General features: G+C 44.4%; 1 protein-coding gene across 1 annotated transcript in view; it reads right to left on the bottom strand.

Moving 5' to 3' along the window:
- The window catches only part of LOC115087992 (dedicator of cytokinesis protein 2-like), a 1,829,205-nt gene that overhangs the window by 1,581,790 nt on the left and 223,598 nt on the right, over positions 1-23,817 (bottom strand). Inside the window, exon 9 of the mRNA XM_029595813.1 lies at positions 14,091-14,172. Within this exon, the coding sequence (XP_029451673.1) occupies positions 14,091-14,172 (82 nt within the window). The remainder of the gene's footprint in view (positions 1-14,090; positions 14,173-23,817) is intronic.

Below are 23,817 nucleotides of genomic sequence, written 5' to 3'. Positions count from 1 at the left end.
CATTCCTCATGCCTCCTCCAAGTCAGATCTCCCTCGACTATTCCTCTAGCCTCAACATCCTTGGGACTGCCATTACAGTATGCGGACTATGCGACTGTCTTTTCCAAGAAGGTGGACACTTTACCAGAGCACCATTCCTTCAACTGTGCCATCAATCTAATACCTGGCACTACCCCTCCATGAGGAAGGGTGTAATCCTTGTCCCTTCCAGAGACTAAGGCCATGTCCCAATATATCCAGGAGAACCTCGATAGAGGGTTCATCCGGCCCTCCATGTCCCCAGCAGGGGTGGGATTCTTTATTGTGGCCAAAAAGGATGGCATGCTATGGCCTTGAATTGACTACTGAGGTTTAAATGTGATAACCAAGAAGGATCGCTACCCTTTGCTGCTTATTTCAGAACTTCTTGATTGTCTTCAAGGAGCAAGGTATTTATAAAGTTGGATCTTTGAGGGTGTATAATCTTATCTGAATCAAGCCAGGTGACGAATGGAAGACCACGTTCAACATGTGGGACAGCAATTACAAATATCTGGTAATGACCTTTGGCTTCTGCAGTGTCCCCGTGGTATTCCAAAACATGATGAATGAGGTTGTTAGGGATCTCCTGTATGTCAGTAGAGTGAACTACCTTGAAAACATTCTTATCTTTTCAAAGGACCTCCAAACCCATCGTTGAGATGTCTGCTAAGTCCTCCGACAACTACGGGCCAATAAACTGTTCACTAAATTGGAAAATTGTGTCTTTGAGATGGAAAGCTTACCATTCCTGGGATATATAGTCTGTAGCATTGGATTCCACATGGACCCAGAGAAGGTAGCCTGTATCCTGAAGTGGCCCCAACCTTCTGGTCTTTGCCCCTTACAGAGGTTCCTGGGATTTGCAAACTTCTATTGACACTTTATTCCTAACTAGTCTCAGATTGCTGCTCCCTTCACAGCACTCACCAGGAAAGGGGCAAATACAAAAGAATGGCCTCCTGAAGCGGTTACTGCCTTCTGTAAGTTAAAGCAGTCTTTCCTCCAGGGGCCATGCTCTGCCACCCAGATCCCATACATCCGTTCATTCTCAAGGTTAACGCTTCTTCCATAGGGGTAGGGGCTGTGTTAAGTCAACACTCTGACACAGGGGTACTCTGCCCTTGCTCCTTCTTCTCCTGTAAGTTCTCTCCTGCCAAGCAGAACTACTGCATTGGGGATAAAGAGTTACTAGCCATAAAAATGGCTTTTGTGGAGTGGCGTCAGTGGCTGGAGGGAGCACAACATCGCATCACGGTATATACCAACCATTAAAGACTTGGAACATCTCCGCCACGCCCAGCGTTTGAATGCCTGCCAAACTCAGTGGTCTTTGTTCTTTACTCACTTCGATTTCGTGGTGAGATATAGGCCTGCCACCAAGAACCCCTGGGCTGACGCCTTCTCCCGGTCCTTCAAAGCAGAAGATACGTCCGATCCCTCTGGGTACATCATCAATCTGGCATGGATTCTCTTGGCTGCTACTGAGACCATCCCCCAGGAAAGAGCGTTGTCCCCCGCAAATACCGCCAGAAGGTTTTGGAATGGTCCCATGATTCTTGTGTCGCAGGACATCCTGGCCAGGCCCGGACTCTCACGTTACTCCAATGGTACTATTGGTGGCCCCAGATACAGAGAGATGTCAAGGCCTATTTGGACTCTTGTCCTACCTGCACTCAGCAATAATCTATGTTGGGACAGCCTTGGGAGCTCTTACAGCCATTGCCAGCCCCCATTTGTCCACGGACTTTATAGTGGACCTCTCCCTCTCTAATGGCTGCCATATAATTTGGGTTGTTATGGACCGTTTCTCCAAAATGGCCCATTTCATTGCCCTTCCAAGCCTCCCCTCTGCACCAGAACTGGCAAAGTTGTTCATCACTCACATTTTTTGCTTACTCGGCTTTCTCCAACATATTCCTTCTGACCAAGGCGTCCAGTTTACAGCCAACTATTAGTGCATTATTGTGCTGGAAGTTTAAAATCGTGCTAGACTTTACCACGGCCTACCACCCGTAAGCCAATGGTCAGACGGAACGAATGAATCACACACTTAAGACCTTCCTAAGAGTATTCATCAATGTGCATCAGGACAACTGGACAACTGAGCATCAGGAAAACTTCTCCTGTGGGCAGAATTTTCTCACAACTCTCATATTAATGACACCACAGGATATTCCCATTTCTGATTCTTTCTGGGAGACAGCCTCTCCCCCCACTACCACTGTCCATCTCTTCTCCAACGGCCCAATTAACAGCACAAGTACTCCAAGAGTTGTGGACTCAAACTGAGGTGATGATTCAGAGAGCTACCCTAAGAGTGAAGAGAGCAACTGACATCCATCAGTGACCAGTGACCAGCCCCCCAATTCAAGGCGGGAGACAAGCTTTGGCTAAGTACCCTCCATGAGACTCGCACCTCACTATCTTGGCCTTTTCCCACTGTCCGATCAATAGGGCCTGTTACCTATCAACTATGCCTATCCACTTTATTGAAGATCTACAACACATTCCATGTTTCTTTCCTCAAGCCTTTAGTTCTGTCATGGCCAAACCAGAAGGCCCCAGAACAAGAAGTGGTAGTATTTGATATCCTGGGAGGGGTACAGCCCAGAGGAAAATACCTGGGAACATGCCTCCAACATACTAGACAAAAAACTGCTTAAATAATTCCATGCTGCTCATCCCAAGAAGGCTAAACCATTGGGAGGGGGGTTTAGGGGAGGGGATTTAGAGGAGGCGATACTGTTGCATCTACTGTCCTTCCTCGTTATCAGAGACCTGTGCCTAAGTCCATCTGGCCCTGGTACCCAAGGTCTCAACTTGTGGGGAACGAGGGCTGGTATTGGTGAAGGTCCTGTTTGGTCTCCACACCAGCCAGCTTCATCTGCTGATGAAGAGGACCTGTAGGGTCCTCCCTACAGATAGCTTCAACCTCATCTCAGTCCATGGGTCCACCACCGTAACAGTAAGAACACAAGAAATTACCATACTGGGTCAGACCAAGGGTCCATCAAGCCCAGCATCCTGTTTCCAACATTGGCCAATCCAGGCAACAAGTATCTGGCAAGTACCCAAACACTAAGTAGATCCCATGCTACTGATGCTAGTAATAGCAGTGGCTATTCCCTAAGTCATCTTGATTAATAGCAATTAATGGACTTCTCCTCCAAGAACTTATTCAAACCTTTTTTAAACCCAGCTGTACTAACTGTACTAACTACATCCTCTGGCAACAAATTCCAGAGATTAATTTTGCATTGAGTAAAAAATAATTTTCTCTGGTTAGTTTTAAATGTGCTACTTGCTAAGTTCATGGAATGCCCCCTAGTCCTTCAGTTATCTGAAAGAGTAAATAACTAATTCACATCTTCCCGTTCTAGACCTCTCAAGATTTTAAAGACCTATCCTATCCCCCCTTGGCTGTCTTTTCTCCAAGATGAAAAGCCCTAACTGTTGTGCGCCTGGTTCTGCTCACCTCGCCCTCACTCCAGTGGGCCACAGTCCGACCTCTCCTGCGGCCGCAACCAGCTCCCTGTGCCCACGGCACCTCTTGGTGGCATCCCCAGGCCCTTTGGGGGCCTTCGACATCCCAGCGCTCCTCTCAGCGTGGCTCGGAGTCCTCCTCCGCGTCGGGTCTGCCCCTAGGTGCGGCACCCAGACCGTCCAGCCCTTTAAAGGGCTCAGGGCAGGAAACCGCTGAATGGTGCACAGCGATGACATCACCTAATCTCCGTTTATAAGGTGAGCCCCTTTCCCCAGAACCTCACCTTGGCAATCGGGTCTTCACCTCAGTGTAAAGCTAGTTGCCATCCTTGTTCCTGTGCTTGTTCCAGTGTCCCTGCGTTCCTTGTTTCTGTGCTTGCGCCAGTGTCCCTGCGTTCCTTGTTCCTGTGCTTGTTCCAGTGTTCCTGTGCTTGTTCCTGCAATTGCTCCTGTGTTCCCGTGGTCCTTCCTGTGTTCCAGCATCTGTTCCAGAGTTCCTTCGTTCCTGAGTCCTGTTCCTTGTCTTGCTACCCAGGTTGTACCCTCTCGGACTGATACCTGGTAATGACCTTGGACTGTCTCTGACCTCGCTTGGACTGATACTTGGAACTGACCTCTGCTTGCCTTTGACTACGCTCGGACTGATACCTGGAACTGACTTCTGCTTGCCTTTGACCACGCTCAGACTGATACCTGGAACCGAACCTCGCTTTGGTTGACTATCCTCGGATGGATACCCTGGCTTTGAGCCTTGCGCTCCATTCGGACACTCTCTTCGCTCCTCCTGTGACCACCAGGTCCACCTGCTTTGACACAGCCAGCGGCCTTCTTCGAGCTGGACCACTAGGTGCTGCCTATCCTACCCGGAGGACCTTCAGTTCCTGCCTTGTTCCCATGGTCTCCGGTACTCTCAGTTCCAGTCCAGCTCGCCTGTTCACCGACAGCCGTGCACCTCTTTCTTGGTGGGTACACCTCTCCATCATCTCTCCAGGAGACCCCCAGAGGCCCACCTAAGCCCAGGCAGTCCGGGAATTCAAGGGCTCAACCCGCGGAGCCCCCGGACATTTATTGGTGAAGTTCCTGTCAGCCTCTGTCTCCTTGGTGCTCAGCCTCCTGGCGGCAGGCGCCATCTGGGATTCTTCAGAGGGCCGTACCAATCCTGCGCCAGGCCAAGGGTCCACCTCCAGTGCAACACTATCCTTTTTGGCCTTTTCTCATAGGGGAGTTGTTCCATCCCCTTTATCATTTTGGTTGCTCTTCCCTGTACCTTCTACAGTGCAACTATATCTTTTTTGAGATGTGGTGACCAGAATTGTACACAGTACTCAAGGTGCTGTCTCACCATGGAGTAATGCAGAGGCATTTTGACATTTTCTGCTTTAATTACCATTCCCTTCCTAATAATTCCTAACATTCTGTTTGCTTTTTTGTCTGTTGTAGCACACTGAGCTGACAATTTCAATGTATTATCCACTATGATACCTAGATCTTTTTCCTGGGGGATAACTCCTAATATGGAATCTAACATTGTGTAACTATAGCATGGGTTATATTTCCCTATATGCAACACCTTGCACTTGTCCACATTAAATTTCATCTGCCATTTGGATGCCCAGTCTCACAGGTCCTCCTGCAATTTATCACAATCCACTTGTGCTTTAACTACTCTGAATAATTTTGTATCATATGCAAATTGGATTACCTCACTCGTCATATTTCTTCCCAGATCATTTATAAATATATTGAAAAGCACCAGTCCAAGTACAGATCTCTGAGGCATTCCACTGTTTACCCTTTTCTTCTGAGAAAATTGACCATTTAATCCTACTCTCTGTTTCCTGTCTTTTAACTAGTTTATAATCCACAAAAGGACACCACTTCCTATCCCATGACTTTTAGATTTTTCAGAAATGTCTCATGAGGGACTTTGTCATATGCCTTCTGAAAATCCAAATACATTGCATCTACTGGCTCACCTTTATCCACATGTTTATTAACCCTTTCAAAAAAATGAAGCAGATTTGGAAGGCAAGGCTTCCCTTAGGTAAATCAATGCTGACTGTTTCCATTAAACCATGTCTTTATGCTCTGTGATTTTGATCTTTAGAATACTTTCCACTATTTTTCCCAGCACTGAAGTCAGGGCCACTGGTCTATAGTTATCTGGATTGCCCCTGGAGCCTTTTTTAAATATTGGGGTTACATTGGCCACCCTCCAGTCTTCAGGTACAATAGATGATTGTAATGATAGGTTACAAATTTTAACTAATAGATCTGAAATTTCATTTTTTAGTTCCTTCAGAACCATGGAGTGCACACTATCCAGTCCAGGTGATTTGCTACTCTTTAGTTTGTCATTCTGGCCTACTACATTTTCCAGGTTCACAGTGATTAGAATATATTTGTTAGATTTTTTTTAACAAAGGTTTGAGTGGAGGGAGAATCAGTGGTTGCAATTTCTTCCTTCCCTGTACCCACCCTCACCTCAGTCTCCCTTAGATGAGCAGTAAAAACTTGGGCTGCATGCATATATTTTTCTTTTTGCAGTTGGGGAAATATCTTCTGTCTTGAGAGAATAACAAATATGTTTACTCCATTGTATATAATGTTTTACAGTTAAAAGCAGAAAAAATTCATTGGTAAAAGAACTATGCAAAAATACTCAGCAGAAAAGGCATCTGCTGAATCACTGACCAGCAAAGGAAATCACTGAGCAGAGGGTAAAGCTGAAGGACCTTCTCTTCAGAACCCACTAGTCTCTTGAAGTATTCTCTCTGAGGAATAATCTAACTATTATAAGCCATTAACTGAAAATAATGAAAATATGTTATTAGGTATCATTGGTAGGCAACTATAAAACTAAATCACTTTTCAACCAATTAGGAAATGGATAGCATATTCCAAGAACTGTAGAAGAGTCTGACTGGATGCTTTATTAACCTTTGTTTATTGTTCATCCCTAGGGAAGTTTTACATCATATATTCAACCAATGAGAATTATGTTCTTAGTAGGCTATTCAATTTAAAATAAATAGCACCCTTTTTGAGAGAAACATCAAACAACATGACACATTTTCATGGAACAGTTTCCAAACCTTATCTTAAAGCTCTTGTTTGCTCTACAGATACAGGAGCTTAATGAGCCTACCCTTGTTTTCCTCTTAGGGTGGCTAAATGACCTAGGTCATTGAATCAATTTTGGTAGGCTACTCCAAATACAGTTTTCTTTTTTTTTTTTTTTCAATTTATTCTTTATTGTTTTTTCAATGATACAATCATGAAAGGAATTTACATATTGTATATCACATATATCCAATATTATCAATCAATAAACAAAAATAAAAATATCTTATTATGTGATACCAAACATAATTAGGGGAGAACATCCTCCAAATTTTTTATAAAGGAAATCTGAAATCTAGGTATCCCTCTTTTAAGAGGGTGTATCGAGACTACAGCCAACAATAATTGAGAAGGAGATTTATTCTTTAATTTAAGGCTCAAATTTATCTAATAAGGCTCAAATTTATCTAATAAGAAGGTCTCCAAATGAACTGGATCTGTAAACCCAAATTTTTTTCCTTTATAGTTCACATAACATATACAGGGAAATTTCAAAAAGAATGTTCCACCCAAGGCCACGTCACGATGTTTTAATGATAAAAAAGCCCTTCTCCTGGCTTGGGTGGGTCTAGCTACATCCGGAAAAATCTGGATTTTTTGTCCACAAAAGGAAAGATCCTTATTAGGAAAAAATTTTCTGAACATTTTATCCTTGTCTTGCTCAGATAAAAAGGAAATGAAGAGAGTGGCCCTACTCCCAATAGTATCAAGAGAATCCTCCAAGAAGGTAGAAATACCTAAACTTGGAGGGCTCTCCTGACCCTGATTTTGAACAGTTCTCTCCCTCTTCTTATTAAGATAATATATTTTAGATAAATTAGGAATTTCTTCATCTTTGTACATCAATATCTCTTTAAGAAATTTCCTAAAGATTCCATAGATGAGAGTAATTGCGTTATAGGAAAATTTACTATCCTTAAATTTTTTACACGCATAATATTTTCCATTCGCTCTAACTCTCTATGAATGTTTAAGCTATCCCGCATGAAAGTGCTTTCTGATGAATGAACTAATTGCATTTTACTTTTTAAATCAGACATTTCCTTTTCTATATTCACCATCCTAAACCCTTGCTCATTTATTTTTTCAACATTAGCATTTATCACTGCAGACAATGATTTATTCATTATAGTAATATTATTATCTAATTTAGAGATAATTTTCCACACATCTGATATCGTAACATTGTCTGGGGAAAAATCCCCAACATTGCTATCTGGAAGAACTGGAATAGACTCCACAGGTAAAACAGTAATCAAAGGTTTCTCAACTCCTTGGTTTCCAGCTTGTATTTCTAAGCTGGCCTCCAAGGGGTTAATTCCTACCAGTTCTATAGCCATCTATGAGGGTGAACTCCTAGTTGGCTGTGGTGGTAAATTGGGTCCTTCTCCTGGGCTTATGGAAGCTAAAGAAAGGCTTCCTACCCCTTCCTCCCCTGGGTCAGTTTATGCCTCATGACATGCTGATCCATTGGGCCGGTGCTTACGGACTGCACTGGTGATGAAGTCAAATTTCTTGCCTTCCTCTTCTTCCCCATCAGGAAAAAAAGGTATTCGACATGAAATTATGTGGCCAAACTCCCAAACTCATCCGGACGAAGCCGGACAAAGCCACGCGCCCCTTCGGCCCGCGCGGCTTAGGCGTCGAGCCGGCGGCGTCACAGCGCCGCATCGCAGCTGATTTTAAAGAAAGAGGGCACGCCCCCTCCGGCGTTGGGAACAGCGTCTGTTCACCCACAGATGTTACAGTTCAGGGCTTTCCTTGGCAGTCAGCGTTAACGGAGCTGCAGTTGATAAAAGGTAAAGTCCTTACTTGGTGGTGGTCTCGGGGTAGCTCGGCCCACGGCCCGCTCCTTCTCCTCTCGCTCCCCACAAATACAGTTTTCTTATATCTACTATACAGCTTTCCTGGACTTGAAGTCCTGTTTAGTAATAGGAAAAGGACTGCAATGTTTCAGAATGTGGTAGAAATGGATTCAGATGACCAAGACTGGAACAGCTTAACAGAAGTGACCTGGCAGCAGTGGGAAATCTACCACCTCAAGTCTTGGATATGGTTGAAACTTGCAGAGTTCTTTCAGGAACTCTAGAACAGAGACATGTTGTTCTTTTACCCAGCAATTTCCCTCTCATCATTTGGGTTTCCATCTTGGTCAGAACTGGACTCTACTGGACTTTGGTACCATGAAACTTCATTTTGTAACTACTTAGGGCTTCCCATCATTTTTTAAACGCTCTTCCCCCTTCCCATCTAGCCCAACTATTGCAGTGATTGTCCTTGACACTAAAGCCCAAATGTTAAAAGCCTGGCATGCGCAAAAAACAGGGGATATGTGCATGGCTGGGCCGTGCGCATGCCAAGTGCATTTTAAAAATGTATCCCTGGTATGCGCAGAAGTGCCAGGCTCCTTGAAAGGGGCAGGCTGGGGGAGCGGGGTCTGGGCAGGACAGGGGTCGACTGGGACTGCAGCCATTAGGTTCTGTCCCAGGGTAGCATGAGCCAGCAGCCAGCTGGTACACGGAACATACTTCATCTGTTGGAGCTTACTTCATCTCCTTAATTGGAGCAGACTGGTAGGGTATTGGTGAAAGCCCAATTGTGTCGCTGTTGTGCTCCTGCTCGTGGGCCTAGCTGCAAGCAGGCACTTACTTTGTGGTCTGGAGGCCGTTTGTCTCCTCTTCACGGCAGGAAGCCGCAGCCTGTCCTTCCTTTCATCGTGGCAGGAAGCTGTGGACTCCAGCCTCTCTTTGTGGCACAGAGCCGCCACTGACGCCATTCTCCCTGCAGGCCTGAAGTCCTGCTCCTCAGCGGCTGAATGCTGCCATCGCTCTGCCTCCCATGCCGGGGCCTGCCCTGCGGCCTGTTCTTCCTGCTCCTATACGCGGCGAAGGTCCTGCCCCTTTCTCCTAAGGGGTGAGGCCGCGTTTTTCTGCTGGATTTAAAGGGCCCGCGGCCGGATATGCCCTGGGCCCCACCTGAACTCCTCCCTAGGCATCTCCGCCTCTTCAGCCCTATTTAAGGGCCCTGCTTCTATTCCTTTCTCGCCTTGTCAAGGGGCTAGTCCTCCCTAGGACTTCTCTGCTTCCTGCTCCTGCCTGGCTTCCTTATTCTTCGTGGGATCCCTCGTTGTCATTGTTCCTGGTCTCTGCTGATGTTCCTCCATGTTCCTGATGTTCCAGTTATCTTTGTCGTCCACATTCCTGATGTCTCCGTTGTCCAATTGTCTTCGAGGCTCCACTTGTCCCTTCCCTGCGTGGTCCATGACCAGCCCGGCTGGGTTGTGTAGGGCACACAGTGGTCCAGTGCTCCGCGACCACCCTGGTTGGGGTGTGTTGGGCGCTCGGTGGGACAGTTCCATCAGTCATCGCCGAGGAGTCTCCTCGTCCCTTGTCAAAAATATGTTTAGGTTCCTGTTTCCAGATTACCTCTTAGTGGCCCGTCCTCAGTCCAACTTCAGGATGACCTTCCATTGCGTCTTCCACGCCAGGTCAGAGGTTTCGTCTTCCATCGAATGACCTGTTAGGTGCGTCAATCATGCCAGGCTCCTGAAGCTTAGTCCAAGACGTTGCTGCTATGAGTTACAGCCGGATATCTCCATTTATTTGTCCTGACGTCCTCCGTCTCTGATGTCCAGATGTCCATCTTCCTGTTCCTGGATTCCCTGTGGGGCCGTCATCCGTCCTGCGCCTCTATGCTGCTCTTTACTGAGTGTTCGTGAGCGGCAGGGAGGTCCTGCACTCCCCTGGAAGTTCCGGACTTTTACTTACCTGATTTTAGCTTGTCTTGTCTTGTCCTCCATTCCCTAGTCTTCGTCAGCACTTCTGTCTCCATGCTTGCCAGATGTCCTCATCTACCTCTACCTCCTGTCTGGCCTGCTGCCTCTGCTGTTACCCAGCAGCAGGTCCGAAAGGGCTTGGAGTGGTTGGAGGACTATTCAGAGATCAGCCTTGCATGGTTGGCCTCCCTGAGGCTGTGCAGGTCGGCAAGGGACTGGGCATCCTGTCTCTACCCAGAAAAGGCTCCATCTCACATGCCTTGGCGCTTCCTCGGAGCTCCTCTCCTGGTTCGCCAAGGTCCAAGGGCACACTCCACTCTCCCCGGGATCGGGAGTGCCTCCAAGCGCTCCCTCCTATGGATCTGCTACATTCGCCTTGCGTATTTTTTTAAAATCCCCCCCCTTGCGCACATGAGATCCCACCTGCCCACACATGCGTGTCCGATTGAAATCAGGCAGGCATGTGCGGGTGGGAATCATATTTTATAACATGCACGCGCATGTTATAAAATCACTGTGTCCATGTGCGCGCACCAGGATCTGCGTGCATGTGGACACGAGCGTGCAGGTTTTAAAATTTACCCCAAAGTCTGACCAGTAGACATTGCCTTTGCAATAGATGAGATGCTCCCTTCCTTCCAGGGGCTAGGAATACAAAGGTCAGGATGGCATGTTTCTTTAAGAAAAAATTGTTGAGCAAAAGTTAATTTTTTCACACACACAAAAATTATAAAATTACTGAGTGAGCTGTAAGCAAGAACACTAGAGTTTTTCCGGATGGCTATGAAAGGATCAGGGATCACTGCAGATTCCCAACTCTTATGAGCCTTCTGACCTATGAATACTGCTGTTAATATCAAGAAACCAGTATGTGCTTGGCTTTATCCTTAAGCACCTGAGAAATAATTTTTTTTCTGAGGATAAAATTACTTGTTCCTAGTTTCCAAAACCCTTTTTTGAAAACTCATTTAAGAACAGAAAAATCACAATATTTGTGAAAAGGAAAGAAAATCTTTGCTGCTGGGGTAAGAGATAGGGAAACTGTCACTCGCCCAAGGGAATTCAGTAATATGAAATTTAAGTTCAGTAGTATTCCCTCAACAGGTTTCAGGTTTGTTTTAATCCATTTTACAAACTGTAATTTTTATTATTTTCCAAGGTGAGATTAGTTTTAGATTTCCCAATGGTGTTCTAGTGTCCCTTTTGATAAACACAGCGGTTAGAAGGGCCTTAGCATACATAGCGGCAAGCGCTGCCCAGTAATAACTCGAAATATGTGGAAAAATTACAATGGGTAATTATAAATTCTGCATAATATGCATGTGGCTTATCAGAAACTAATCATAACAACATGAGCCCAGGAGAGCTCACAGTTCAATCACAAGGCCTCTGCCACGCAACATTTCTACTTAAATGAGATCAACTTTTCCACCTAATTTCATCCTAAAAACTCTCATGCGTTTTTAGAAACTTTGCTAAAAACAGATTTTATTAATAATAAAATGAGAAATATTTTTTTAATGTGTTATTTTCATGTAGAATGCTTTTTACATATGATGTCAGAAGGAGATACATAGTTTTGGGGGTTCTTGTTAAATTGCAATTATTGAAACATTTAATAAAAATGGATATTTTAAAAACTGATTTTATTGATTTCTAAAGTGTAGATTAAATATTCTGGTCAGCATGTATCCCTCACAGTTCCTTTCTCCTCCCCAACCCATCCCTTCTCTCTCTCCCGCCTTTATCGCATGCCACTAACTGATCCTCTCTCAACTCCAAGCCCTTCTTATATCCTCCAACTGGTTAATCCTCTGTCATCCCCTCCTCTCTCCCTGTCCCCTATATGCATGAGATAGATTACCGTGCACTGCCTCAGTTGTATGCAAATCTATCTCATGCATATTCAATGTGGATATCCTGAAAATCTGCCCTGTTTGTGGCTCTCGAGGACCAGAGTTGGCCACAACTGCCCTATTCCCTCCTTATTTTCATCCCATCTCCTCTCTCACCTCCTAGTCTCCTCTCAAACCCTTCTATCTCATTCTCCCGTGCTGACCACTCCCACCTCTCATCCCCAGTAAATCCCTCCCGCTTTCAACCCTACCTTCTTTTACATCCTCCAATGATCTTGTCATTCCCCCCTATCTCACCCTCCACAGCTAATCCTTCTCCATCTGATTCAACCCTCAAATCTCTCTTGCATCTTATTCCTCCTTTGAAATAGACCCTTTTTCCCACATGCCCCTGGTCAACATTTTCCAGTGGGTCCTGGCCCAAATGTGGAAAAAGAGGTCAGACTGACAACAGGGGCAACATTATTCTCTTGCGTAGGTTCATTGCTGGGTGAGAAGAGAGGAGCAATGTCAATCTCCACTGATCGACGAACACTCAGTCCTCCCATCCCCTCATGATTCAGCCCTCCCCACCCCTAGCCTAACAGATCTACAAGCGGCAGCAGCATTACTAATGAAAGACAGTATGGGACCAGTGTGCCAGTGCAGTGGCCTTGATCCATCTTCATGCATGACTTCCTGTTACCATAAAAACTCATGCAAGTGCAGTGCCACAACATGGCCTATAAGTGCATGCAGGCTCAGATGCCCCACACTGTCCCACTACTAATGCTGTTGCTACTGCTGCTGCTGGTGACTGAAGATCACTGCCATTTGAGGCAGTTGTGACCCCAGCTGAAAGTTTTGTGACCCCATTTGGAGTCCTGACCCACAGTTTGAGAAGCCCTGATTAGAAGAAACCAAATCAGCCAAACTAGCTTTTCACTACAGAAGATATATTGCAGTCACACTCATGATAATAATATACATCAACACCTCCACACTAGCCAATAGACTATCTAAAGACCTTCAAACCAAGCTTAAAATATAACATATTACAATAAGATAATTTTCAGTTTTTCCATCCTCTATTATGTTCTAAGTTTTTTACCCATGTATTCTGTCACAAGTTTTAATGCCCTGTTCTATGTAATTTGCATTCTTCATGCTTGTTTTTTCAGTTACAATGTAAACCGAGATGATATGCAAATTCTGCATGAATCCCGGTATATAAAAATGTTAAATAAATAAATAAATAAATAAATAAATAAATAAGCTCATTAGAAAATGGAATTTTCATTCCATCAATGGGGAGAAAATCTTTTTTTTTTCTCTCCTTGGTCTCTACAATTTCCCCTCCCCAAATGGTATGCCTGGGCAGCTCAGTGAACCCTGGCTAGCACCAAGGGCTGGATTGCTGCCTCTTCTGTCATTAGCTGGTAAGTGCCGCTGCATTGGCGTCAGCCATCTACCCTCTCTCGCAACATCTGATCACAACTACTTGGCAGAGCACCCAGGCGCAAGTGGCTCTGATAGGCAGGGGCTCTGAACCCGGATCCCCTGAACCACAGGATATTGTTCTTCAGCCTGAGTTAAGGGGTCATAGGATAGGAATATTACTTTAATTTCATCTGAGCAAAAGTGCTGTGGAGCCTTCAATGGAGGACATTTTGATCTCTCACTGTGGTTCTGCAGGATGCTAGACATGAGAGAGAAACTATATTGTTCTCACTAAGGACTGCGATGATCCTTGTGCATAACAGGCCATCCTCAGTTTCCTCTACCAAAGTGCCTGTGAACATCAAAAGTGCAATGGGAAATGGACTGGAAGGGCACAAACATCACGTGCTTACCGTGAAGATCACCTTCAGGTTGTTGAGGAGCTCAATGTCCTTGGGGACGCCTGTGCAGGCCCAGCGGATCAGGTAATTTTCACTGTGGGAAAAAAAACCAGAAGATAGTCAGAGGCCTTCTCATTGCTGAGTGAAAAGGATCGAAGAGGCAACTGCCATAGAAAGACAGATGGAGAAGAGACAAGAGAGGGCTAAAGTGAGACCTTTTGCAATGCTATGCTTCTAATGTTTCATTTCATTTATCTTCCCCCATCATCACCAATATTCACTTTCAGGTAATTCACCTGATAGAAAAGTTACTTACTTGGGTGGGAGAACCCTCCAGACTGCCACAAAATGCCCTTAGTGTCCATTCTAGATAGAAAAACACTCGAGCTTTTCATCCCCCTCACCCTCCTCCCATCTAGGAGAGCCAAGATCGGTTGTTCTTTCCTTTATAAACAGCCATCTTGCAGTTTAAAGTGTGGCTAGAATCAGTTCAGGTCAGACTCTTAAAGAGTCAAGATGTATGTTTTTCCCTCCTGGTGAAGCCTCCCTGCCTCATCATAGTTTTGCTTTTTGAAGCGGGGGGTCTTCTCTAAGCACACCCTGCCAGAGGGCCTCTTGGTGTTTAGTTACAGTAAGGGCATCTTTGTGCTGGAACCCCTGCAGGATGGTCATTTCAGGTCTGAAGACCAGTGAGACCATTCACTCCCTGAATGAAACAAGCACTTGTGAGAGGTTTGGCAGCGTGAGGCGTTTGAAGGCTAGAAGATCCTATTTTTGAAAGGGACTGTGTTTAACTATGTTCCTTTGAAGAAGGTCATCCTCCTTGGCTGGACTCAGAGGGCAGGGGTTGAAGGCCATTCAGCCCATTCACCTCATGAATGTGGTAAGCACCTATGACAACAGAAGAATACCAGTCTAGGAAGTTTTTTCACAAAAGAAAGCAGTATCTCTCTTTTTGTGAGGAGGTTTTTTTAAGCCACCCCTCCTTACTGAGAGCCAGGCTGCTATAGCAGGTTCCTGATCCACAGACTTTTCAACCTGAGGATTCACCCCTTCAGAACTACTAAAGGAATCACTTAAGAACAATGGAGACCCCCTTCCAGATCTCCACCTACAAGGGAAGAGGACCCATAAGCTGGGTGATTGGATTTAAACTGAAGAAAGAGGAAGGATGTGTTTTGCTAAGCTAGAAGGGGACCCTTGTGTAAACCACTGGGAAAGCTTTAGTGCACAGGTCACATCATCATGGGAAGCTCTACCAGTTTGCTGAAGAAAAGGACACCTAGCTAAGATGAGACACCCTATCTGTAATAAAATCAACTGTAACTGCACACTTATTTAAAGTTGACTTTATCCAATCAGTAAATTTAGTATTTAATAACACCCAGTGCCTGGTCCTGTTTGTTTTGTAAATCAAATGAATGCGGGTGGAATTGCATATGACTCTCAAAATATAAACTACATAGAAATACACTGAATGAGAGTCAAAAATCACTACATTCATACCACACTTTTATAAACACTTTTATTATAGCAGCTTCATAGAAAATGTGAGCCTTATATCTAAAAAATCACATTCAGTCCACATTCAAACCTTAAAACCATCATATATCAAAAGTCGTAATCTACAAGATACAGCAATGTGTATATCACACTGATAATAATAGCATCATAGTAATAGCATAATTTCCAATAAATATTTTAAATCACATCACAACAATGTGTTCAATCTTCTTCTAAACATAGTACCGCTTCTGCTCTAAATGTGTCAATATATACCACCTTCTTCTAGGCGTAATAGTTCTTATACTAGGTAATGTTGTTAATATAACAAATCACCCATAGATATTCCCAAGATCTTATAATAGCTAAAGAAGTGAATATAGTTTATCTCAGTTTATAAGATAACCCAAAGGCCTTTTCCATCCACTCTGTGGCAGCCCAAAAATGTATTCTTCGCTCAAATTACTGTTCGCTGATTTTCATTTCCTCACTTAAATTACTGTTCACTGATTTCTGTAACCTCACTCAAATTACTATTTGTTTTGTTACAGCAACTCCTTCCTCCACAGCTACCAATACACAGAAGAGATAAATCACACCACTGTCTGGCCCATAAAAAGAATTCCCCCTCTGGAATAGAGAGCTCAGGATCTAGGAGAAGTGCTAGCTGGAGAAGCTCCAAAGATATAACAGAGTCAGTCATCAAAATGCGTTAGGGCCTTAACGCCCGCGATAATGCCATAACGAATGCATTATTTTTCACATCTCACTATGCATATGCAAATTTTGTCAAAGGGGAGGGATTTGGGCGGGGTTTATGAAAATGAGGTTGTTTAACATTGCATGTTTTCCTGGCATTTGTCCTGAAATGGGATTCATGATATTTGATCAGAAATCCTATTAGGGGAGGGAGAGAGGGGGAGAGAGAGAAAAAACCTCGTGGATGGCATAATTATTTGTCACAGATTTCTACAATGTACTCTTGCCCTAGCTTGATTGCATCTCATATTTGTGTATCTTTCCTCATTCCAAATCACATCAAATCTTCACTGTTGTGTACTGTGCTATTCGTATCTCTGACTGTGCATGTAAAACTGGCCCCCAAACCCTAGACCACCACCAAAACCTCATCTTGAGTTACTAATTGACTCTCCTACAGTAGTATAAATAGTTGACTAATATGATAGCCTTAAAAAGAGTCTCTCTCTCTCCCCCCCCCCCCTTCTGGAGCAGCCCAAACCATGGAAATACCTGTCTGGGCACTTCTCAGCTTGAGAAGTAGAAATATTGTAGGTGTGATACATTTAATGCGCATTGCGGTAAATGCCTATGTGAAGTGCTAAAAATAGTGCACGTTGTGGTAACTCAAAAATTAGCCTAACCACACCACTTTTTTTATTGTATATGCTATTCATGCGAAAATTATAGCAAATTGATGCATCTAGGCCTAAATTAGTTGTGTGCCGTGAAAGAACAACCTACTTTCAAAAAAGGGGTTACACTTATAACAGGAAATCTCTAAAGAAAGCAGATTATCCAGACTTGAAAATCTTTCTGGTAATATTTCTTTCCTAATCAAACTCAGACAGAGCAATGGGTTTATGTGACTAGTTAACCCGCCACTCTTAGGAAAATTAATGAGGTGAAATCAAAGGAACAAGACATTTTGAGGCTGATGTACTAAAATTCAAAAAACTTTGCAAATAGTGCTTCACATATTAAACCAACAGTGTGCATTGCAACAGAGTGCACTATTTTAATGGTTTAGTGTGTAAAGCAGCAGTTGTGAAGTTTTCTGGGTTCACCACATCTGCATGTGAAATTGCATTTAAATTAGTTGTTGATAAGCTGCTGCAATGCAAAATCAAGCATAGAAGGTCATTAACTATTAGCACATAGTTAAATTACATGCAAAATTGGGTTTACAGACCAAATTTTGTAAATAAAAAACCCAAACCAAAACTATACCTCTATGAGGTGTACTTATTTTTTTTGCAAAATATCCTGCTGCTACATTTTGTGCATAATTGTTCTACTTTGCTTATTTGCATATAAGTCCCAGTAGAAAAATAGTACCTGCTAATTCACAAAGATGGTAACTTTCAAACAGGTGCATGGGCGCGTATACTAGCTCTCGCCCAGGGACGCGGCCATTTTATAACATACGTGCATATATGCATGCATGTTATAAAATAGGCTGCATGCACGCACATGTGCACACAATTTTAGGTAGGCTTGCGCAAATTCCGTTTCTACCACATAAGTGGGGGGATTTTAGTAGATTTGCGCGCCAATGCCATTTCCAGTTTACCCAGATCATTCCCAGTTTGCCGAGGTAAGGATAGAACTTCCAAACCCCCCCTAGTTTAAAAGTCTCCCGTTTCCCCTGTTCGCCCCTACCTTTAAAATCCTGCCAATCTATTTTTTTTTAATTTTATTACTGAGGCACCGCGGTGCGCGCCGGTGCGCAATGCGCATAAGTATTTTAGTGCAAACTTGAAGTTGAAATCCAGGAATGCCCATGCCCCTGCCCTTCTCCTTCTTCAGAACGTTTCATTAGTGCATGTAGCAGGAGATATGCATGCATGCGGGCACATTTCAAAATTTTCTCAGTATGCACCAGCCCGACATTCGCATATCTCCCGGTTTTGGTGTGCACCGTGCTTTGAAAATTCACCTTAAATAGTGCATGCAGTTATTTGCACATATATTTTACATATGCTTCAAAAACATGCTGAAAGGAAAAAAAAACCATCTTATTGGCACATGGGTTGACTGAAGAGAGAAAATCACACTATGCATACAATGTGCCAGAACAGCAAAAAATTAAATATTTTTTGTGTGACAAAAACGTGACTAAGGGAAACCAAAGATAAATAAAGGTGCTGAGGCACCAAAGAGGTGAAAAGAAGAAAATAGTGCATGCAGAGCTCATGTGGATTGTCCAATGAAGACAGTGGACAAAATAAAATAGAAAGCTCTGGAAGATTGTTTCACTTAGCACACACACACACACACACACACAAAGGTCACATGATCCACTTGAGTGACTGCTGATCTGCTTGCCTTCAGAGAAATATTTTTCTAAATTTTGGGAGAAAACTCTAGAATGTGAAAATCTGATGCCATATTCAGAAAATATGGTCTGGCAGTGAAGTTTAATTAACCCAGAGGAAGGACAGAATAAGCAATGGAAGATTATATCATATTTCTAGAGACCCCCACCCCCTTCAGATGGAAAATTACTATCGGTTACCGTTTTCTCCTGGGTTACTATAGATAAAGGTTACTATTTCCTCATGAGAGGTCCAATATTTTTCAATTATAAAACAAGTGTCAGTCTACATTTGTTTGATCATAATGTTCTCAAAACACAGGAGGATATGTAATGAAATCATCAGACTGACTATTGGCTTCTTAGAGAATAATAGTGTAAAACTGCAGTGCTTCAACTGCTTCCACCAGCAGCAGGAGATTGGCACTGTCAGGAGCTGCCCGAACCTCAGGAATTTACAACAAGTAAGAAAAGAATTGCAGAACAATTCGTATGAACACTTTTTTTTTTTTTCTAAAAACAAAAAACCCCCTGTGATTATACAACAGGTTATAAGTTGGTTTAAGTTGCTTCTCTACCACCCCTGTGTAGGGCTGTCCTGAAAGTGGGGGGGAAGAGCCAACTAGGGCTTTGATGGTCCCGCACTGTTGAGGTAGCCCTGCTCTCCCTCAACATTACTTCCCATTCTTCAGGAGCGTTAGTAGGGAGGGACCTGCAGGAACCTGTACCCGGAAACATCTGTGCCAGGCCAGAAGGGAAGATACATTGACCCTCCTCATCCTGCTTTTCAAGCTCTTTGATCTCAGATTCATCCGCTCCCCTGGCTCTTCAATGTCTTGGGGGTGTGGGGGTGGAGGGGGGCCCACTAGGGCTGAATTGCCCCCGGTCCCGCATCTTCCTAGGGTCAGCCCTGCCTCAGGGACCCAGTCCCAGTCCAGTACTAAAGCGACATGGATTCTGTATAAAATTTTGTAAATAAGACATTCTTGGACTCAATGGGTAGAAATTCCAATTTTATCAACTAATTTATGAGGAGGAAGTCCACCAATGTTGGGTAAATTGAGAAACTGTTAGATGAAACAGGTAACGATTTGCTATGTTATTAATTTATTTTATTCTTTAATTTAGTTTTAAAATATTTTTTTTCAATTTTAGGGTAGATTTATGTTTAATGTGAAAAAGTCATTTTTTTCACTCTTCTGCTAGATCCCAAAGTTTTATGGGAAACATTATTTTGCTTTCTAGCTTTTTACATAGATAGACCTATCCTGACAATTTGGTTGCTGTAGATTAACAGTTCAGGAGACAATGTGTACACAGACAGGGTAATAAAGCCAATGCATAAGCAATTTTTTAAGAGAAAAAGTGCTAAAAAAAAGCACAAACCATAAATATAAATAGAAGCCAGGCTTGTGAATCGAGCATCAGAGCTATAGCAGGAAATCATTTTATTTATTTATTTGTTTATTTATTAATTATTTATAGGATTTATGTACCGGATGTTCCTGTATAATATACATATCACACCGGTTTACAAGGAAGAAGAACTATCGCCTCGTTAGCGGTTTACATTGAACTGATTAAACAATTAATAATTAATAGTTATTTGCTGAACAGTTAACAAGGAACATGAAAGGCGCAAGGAGGAACTTATTGGAGCTTACAGTGAACCGAAACATGATTATATGATTATATGATTATATACATTTCAATAGTGAACTCTTCGGGAACTTGTATCATGACCCCTTGTGTTGTGCAGGAGGTGGACCCTTGGGCCGAGGTGGGGTTGATGCTACCTGTAGGAGAGGTCCTATGGGTCCCCACCATCGGCAGGCGGAGTGGGATGATTGACGGAGGCCAGCTGGAGCTTTGCCAATACCAGCCCTCATTCCCCGTGGGTTGAGCCTTTGGGTTCCGGGGCCGGCTGGAGTTAGGTGGGCCTCTGTGCATAGTTATTGATGAGAAGATGGAGAGGTCAGCCCAGGAACAGCAATAGCAAAACTGAAGAGTCTGTACTGGACGAGGCAGAGTCCCAGAGACCCGGGCGCCAATAGGAACAAGAGTCAGACAGGGGGCACCCGAGCAAGAGCAGGCCGAAGCCTGTAAGGCCAAGTCTAGGACTAAGACTGTAGAGGCATCTTAGAACAGGCTGAAGTCAGGGCTGGCGGCAATCAAGGCGTGGTGGCAAGGCAAGGCTGAAGTCAAGTCCAGGAGAGAAGCAATGGCGTGGTCAGACAAAGCAGAGGTCAGGACTAGGAGATGATCAATAGTGTAGTCAGGCAAAGCAGTGGTTGGGTCCAGCAGAAGATCAATAGTGTAGTCAGGCAAGGCAGTGGTCAGGTCTAGGAGATCAATTCATAGGGATATGCTGGGTAGCATGAAGCACAGGAACAGAGAAGACGAAACCAGGAACAGGAACTCAAAGGGAACAGGAGCCAGAAACACGAGGGAATCACCAGGAGGCAACGAAGTACACATCCAGCGTGGAGACCTGTTGCAAAGGTGACTAACAGGAGCCGAGCCTGGTCTTATATACCAGAGCTTCAATGATGTCATCATCCGGGGCCACGGCTAAGTTCCCGCCGCAGGCCCTTCATACGGAACTGAGATGCACGCACGCACACCTAGGGAGTGGTGCGGCGCCGGACGGCGGCATCTCTCCGCGGACCACGCGGAGAGGCCCGCCGCAGAGCACAGGAGTCCGTCGTGGAACCAGGAGTGCCGGGGACGGCCCGTGGATGGAGACGGCGGCCCACAGCCGCGAGGGAAGTGGAGCCAGACGCTGGAGTAGGCAGCAGAGGATAAGAAGGCCTAGCCGCGGGCCTGCCGCAGCCAGTACATGCACCACTTTAGTTCCAAAGATGACCAACAGTGAGATTGTATATAACTTGTGCATTATTATTGTATTTTGTTATGCCATTCTGATAAATTGCATTGTATTGTATTGCTTTTTATGATGTATTGCTTTTATGATGTAAACCCCTTTGGGTTCCCTATTTGGGAAAAAGCTGGCGTATACAGTAAGTATGAAACAGAAATAGAAATAAAAACTGCAGCAGTGTACATATGCTGCAGGTTACTGCGGCAGCTATGTGGGGCTCCACTGAAGGTAGGCGGTAATCTACAGGATGCTACAAAGAATGCGGATTTATCCTAATGTTGAATAACTCAGTTTATATGCAATTTTGTATATCTAAATATGAGTGGGAACAGAGAGAGAACTGGAGATGAATAAGAAAGTGAGGAAAGGCACAGAGTGTCAGTCATACCTCAGAACATTTCGCTTTTGCTCCATCTCAGATTAGTCAGGAGAGAAGGGAGCAGTCCCGAAGTGGTTTCTGCTACACATGATAGTGCAAGGAATCAATGTGTAGTGCCAATGCACCTTCCTGTAGGAAAGTACCTCCACAGTCATTTCTGGCACTATCACATGTACCATAAAGTGGTAACACCCAAATTCCTCCCCCTCTTAGATTTTTCATTCTCCCTCCTTGTACTTTCTTTCTGCTTACTCCCAACTCCCCCTTTCCACCCTCTCCTGCCCTTTTGCAACTTCTCTTACTTTCCTTGGGTCTGTTTATGTTCCTTTTCCTCTGTCCTCTGTCCTTTTCCTCGATGTGCTCCTCTGCCCTTTTCCCCTTGATCCCTGTAACCCTTTTTTTCCTCTTTTTTCTCCCCCACCTTCCATCCCTATATAAATCTGCCCTTACTTCCTCCCTGTGCCTTCATTTCTTCTTTCATTCTACTGTGCCTCTGCCTTTCCTTCTTCCTCCTTGCACCCCTCACTCTCCTTTGTCCCTCTGTTATGACTCCTACCCACTCTCTTGGCCCCTCTGTCCTTTTACCTATGTGCTTCTGTCCTCCCAGTCCTGGGTCCTTCCTTTCTTCTCTCTCTCTCCTTCTCTCCCCTACCAAACTCATGCACCTCTGCTCCTTCCCTTGACTCCTTCATCTGTTCCCCTCTGTTTTTATCCCTATCCTTATCCGGTCGTCCTGTCCTCTACTCTTCTCCCTACCCCTCCCCTGTAGCCTTCATGCCTTCTCCTTTCACACTGCTGTTCCCCTCTATCCTTCCCTTACCTCCTTCCCATGTGCCCCTCTGTCCTTCTTCCTCCCCTGTGCCATGCCTCCTCCTCTGGGTTCCTTTGTCCCTCTCACTGCCTCCTTGCCCTTCTGCTCTTCTCTCCTCCTCCTCAGTGCCTCTCCCTTTATCATCCCCTTTGCCATGCTCTCTCACTTGAGTCCTGGCGGTGCAGCAGAGGGATGAAGCCGCCTCTCCCTTGCATCCATCACCCACTGTGCTCGGCATGAGAAGGAAGGGAAAGAGTATCTTTTTTATTTTTGGAAAGTCCAAGGCCCTGAATACTTTGAGAGCTCTCCTATAAACCTAATGCTTGGGTTCAAATTCCAGGTATCAAGGGTCAGACCAAGAGATTTCCACATATAATGAGAGTAGGCAAAGATGTTGCAGACTCAATGCTAAATTTAAGGATTAGGGGAAAAAATGTAAGAAAAGTACGAGAAGTCTGTAACTCAGATTACTTGCATAGTGGATACCTGAGGCAATGGGAGGTTAAGTGGCAAGCCCAAGGTCACAAGGAGTATCAGTAGAAGTGGAATGTGAACCCTGGCTTCCCTGTCCATTGCCCTAACCCCTAGGTCATTCCTCATACCTCCTGACCAAGAAGTGTGTCAGCAGGGAGGAGGCGGTGCTGCAGGAACACCATACACCTTTCCTTTCCCCACACTGCTAATGTTCCAAGGCTGCTGCCATCTTGCTCTGTTCTGCAATGCCTGGATTAATGATGCCCCTGACCCACAGACATGGCAGGGGACCAAGGAAGCAGAAGAGCCTGTCTGCCTGTACATATGTGCATGTGAAATACATTCATAATTAGATCTTCTCGCTATTTGAAGATGGAATTGGGATTCTGTTTTTCCCCACAGAACCATGCTGTAGCAATGGCTGCTTACTACAAACCTTTTTCTTTCTTTGGATATTGTGATCTTTCTTTCAAATTTGTACCTTCAAAATATGCTTTATAATCATTATACAGCCATGGCTTAAGCTAGTTGCATACTCCTCATGAGCTACTGTGATGGGGTATTTATACCTCACACCAAGTCGGGTAAGAGGTTTGGGGGGAGGAAGGGCATGCAGATAGAGGAACAGCTGAGGGA

Source organism: Rhinatrema bivittatum, chromosome 1 (assembly GCF_901001135.1).
Source record: "Rhinatrema bivittatum chromosome 1, aRhiBiv1.1, whole genome shotgun sequence".
Lineage (NCBI taxonomy): Eukaryota > Metazoa > Chordata > Amphibia > Gymnophiona > Rhinatrematidae > Rhinatrema > Rhinatrema bivittatum.
Note: the sequence above shows the minus strand (reverse complement) of the source record. Positions and strands in the feature narration are given on the sequence as shown.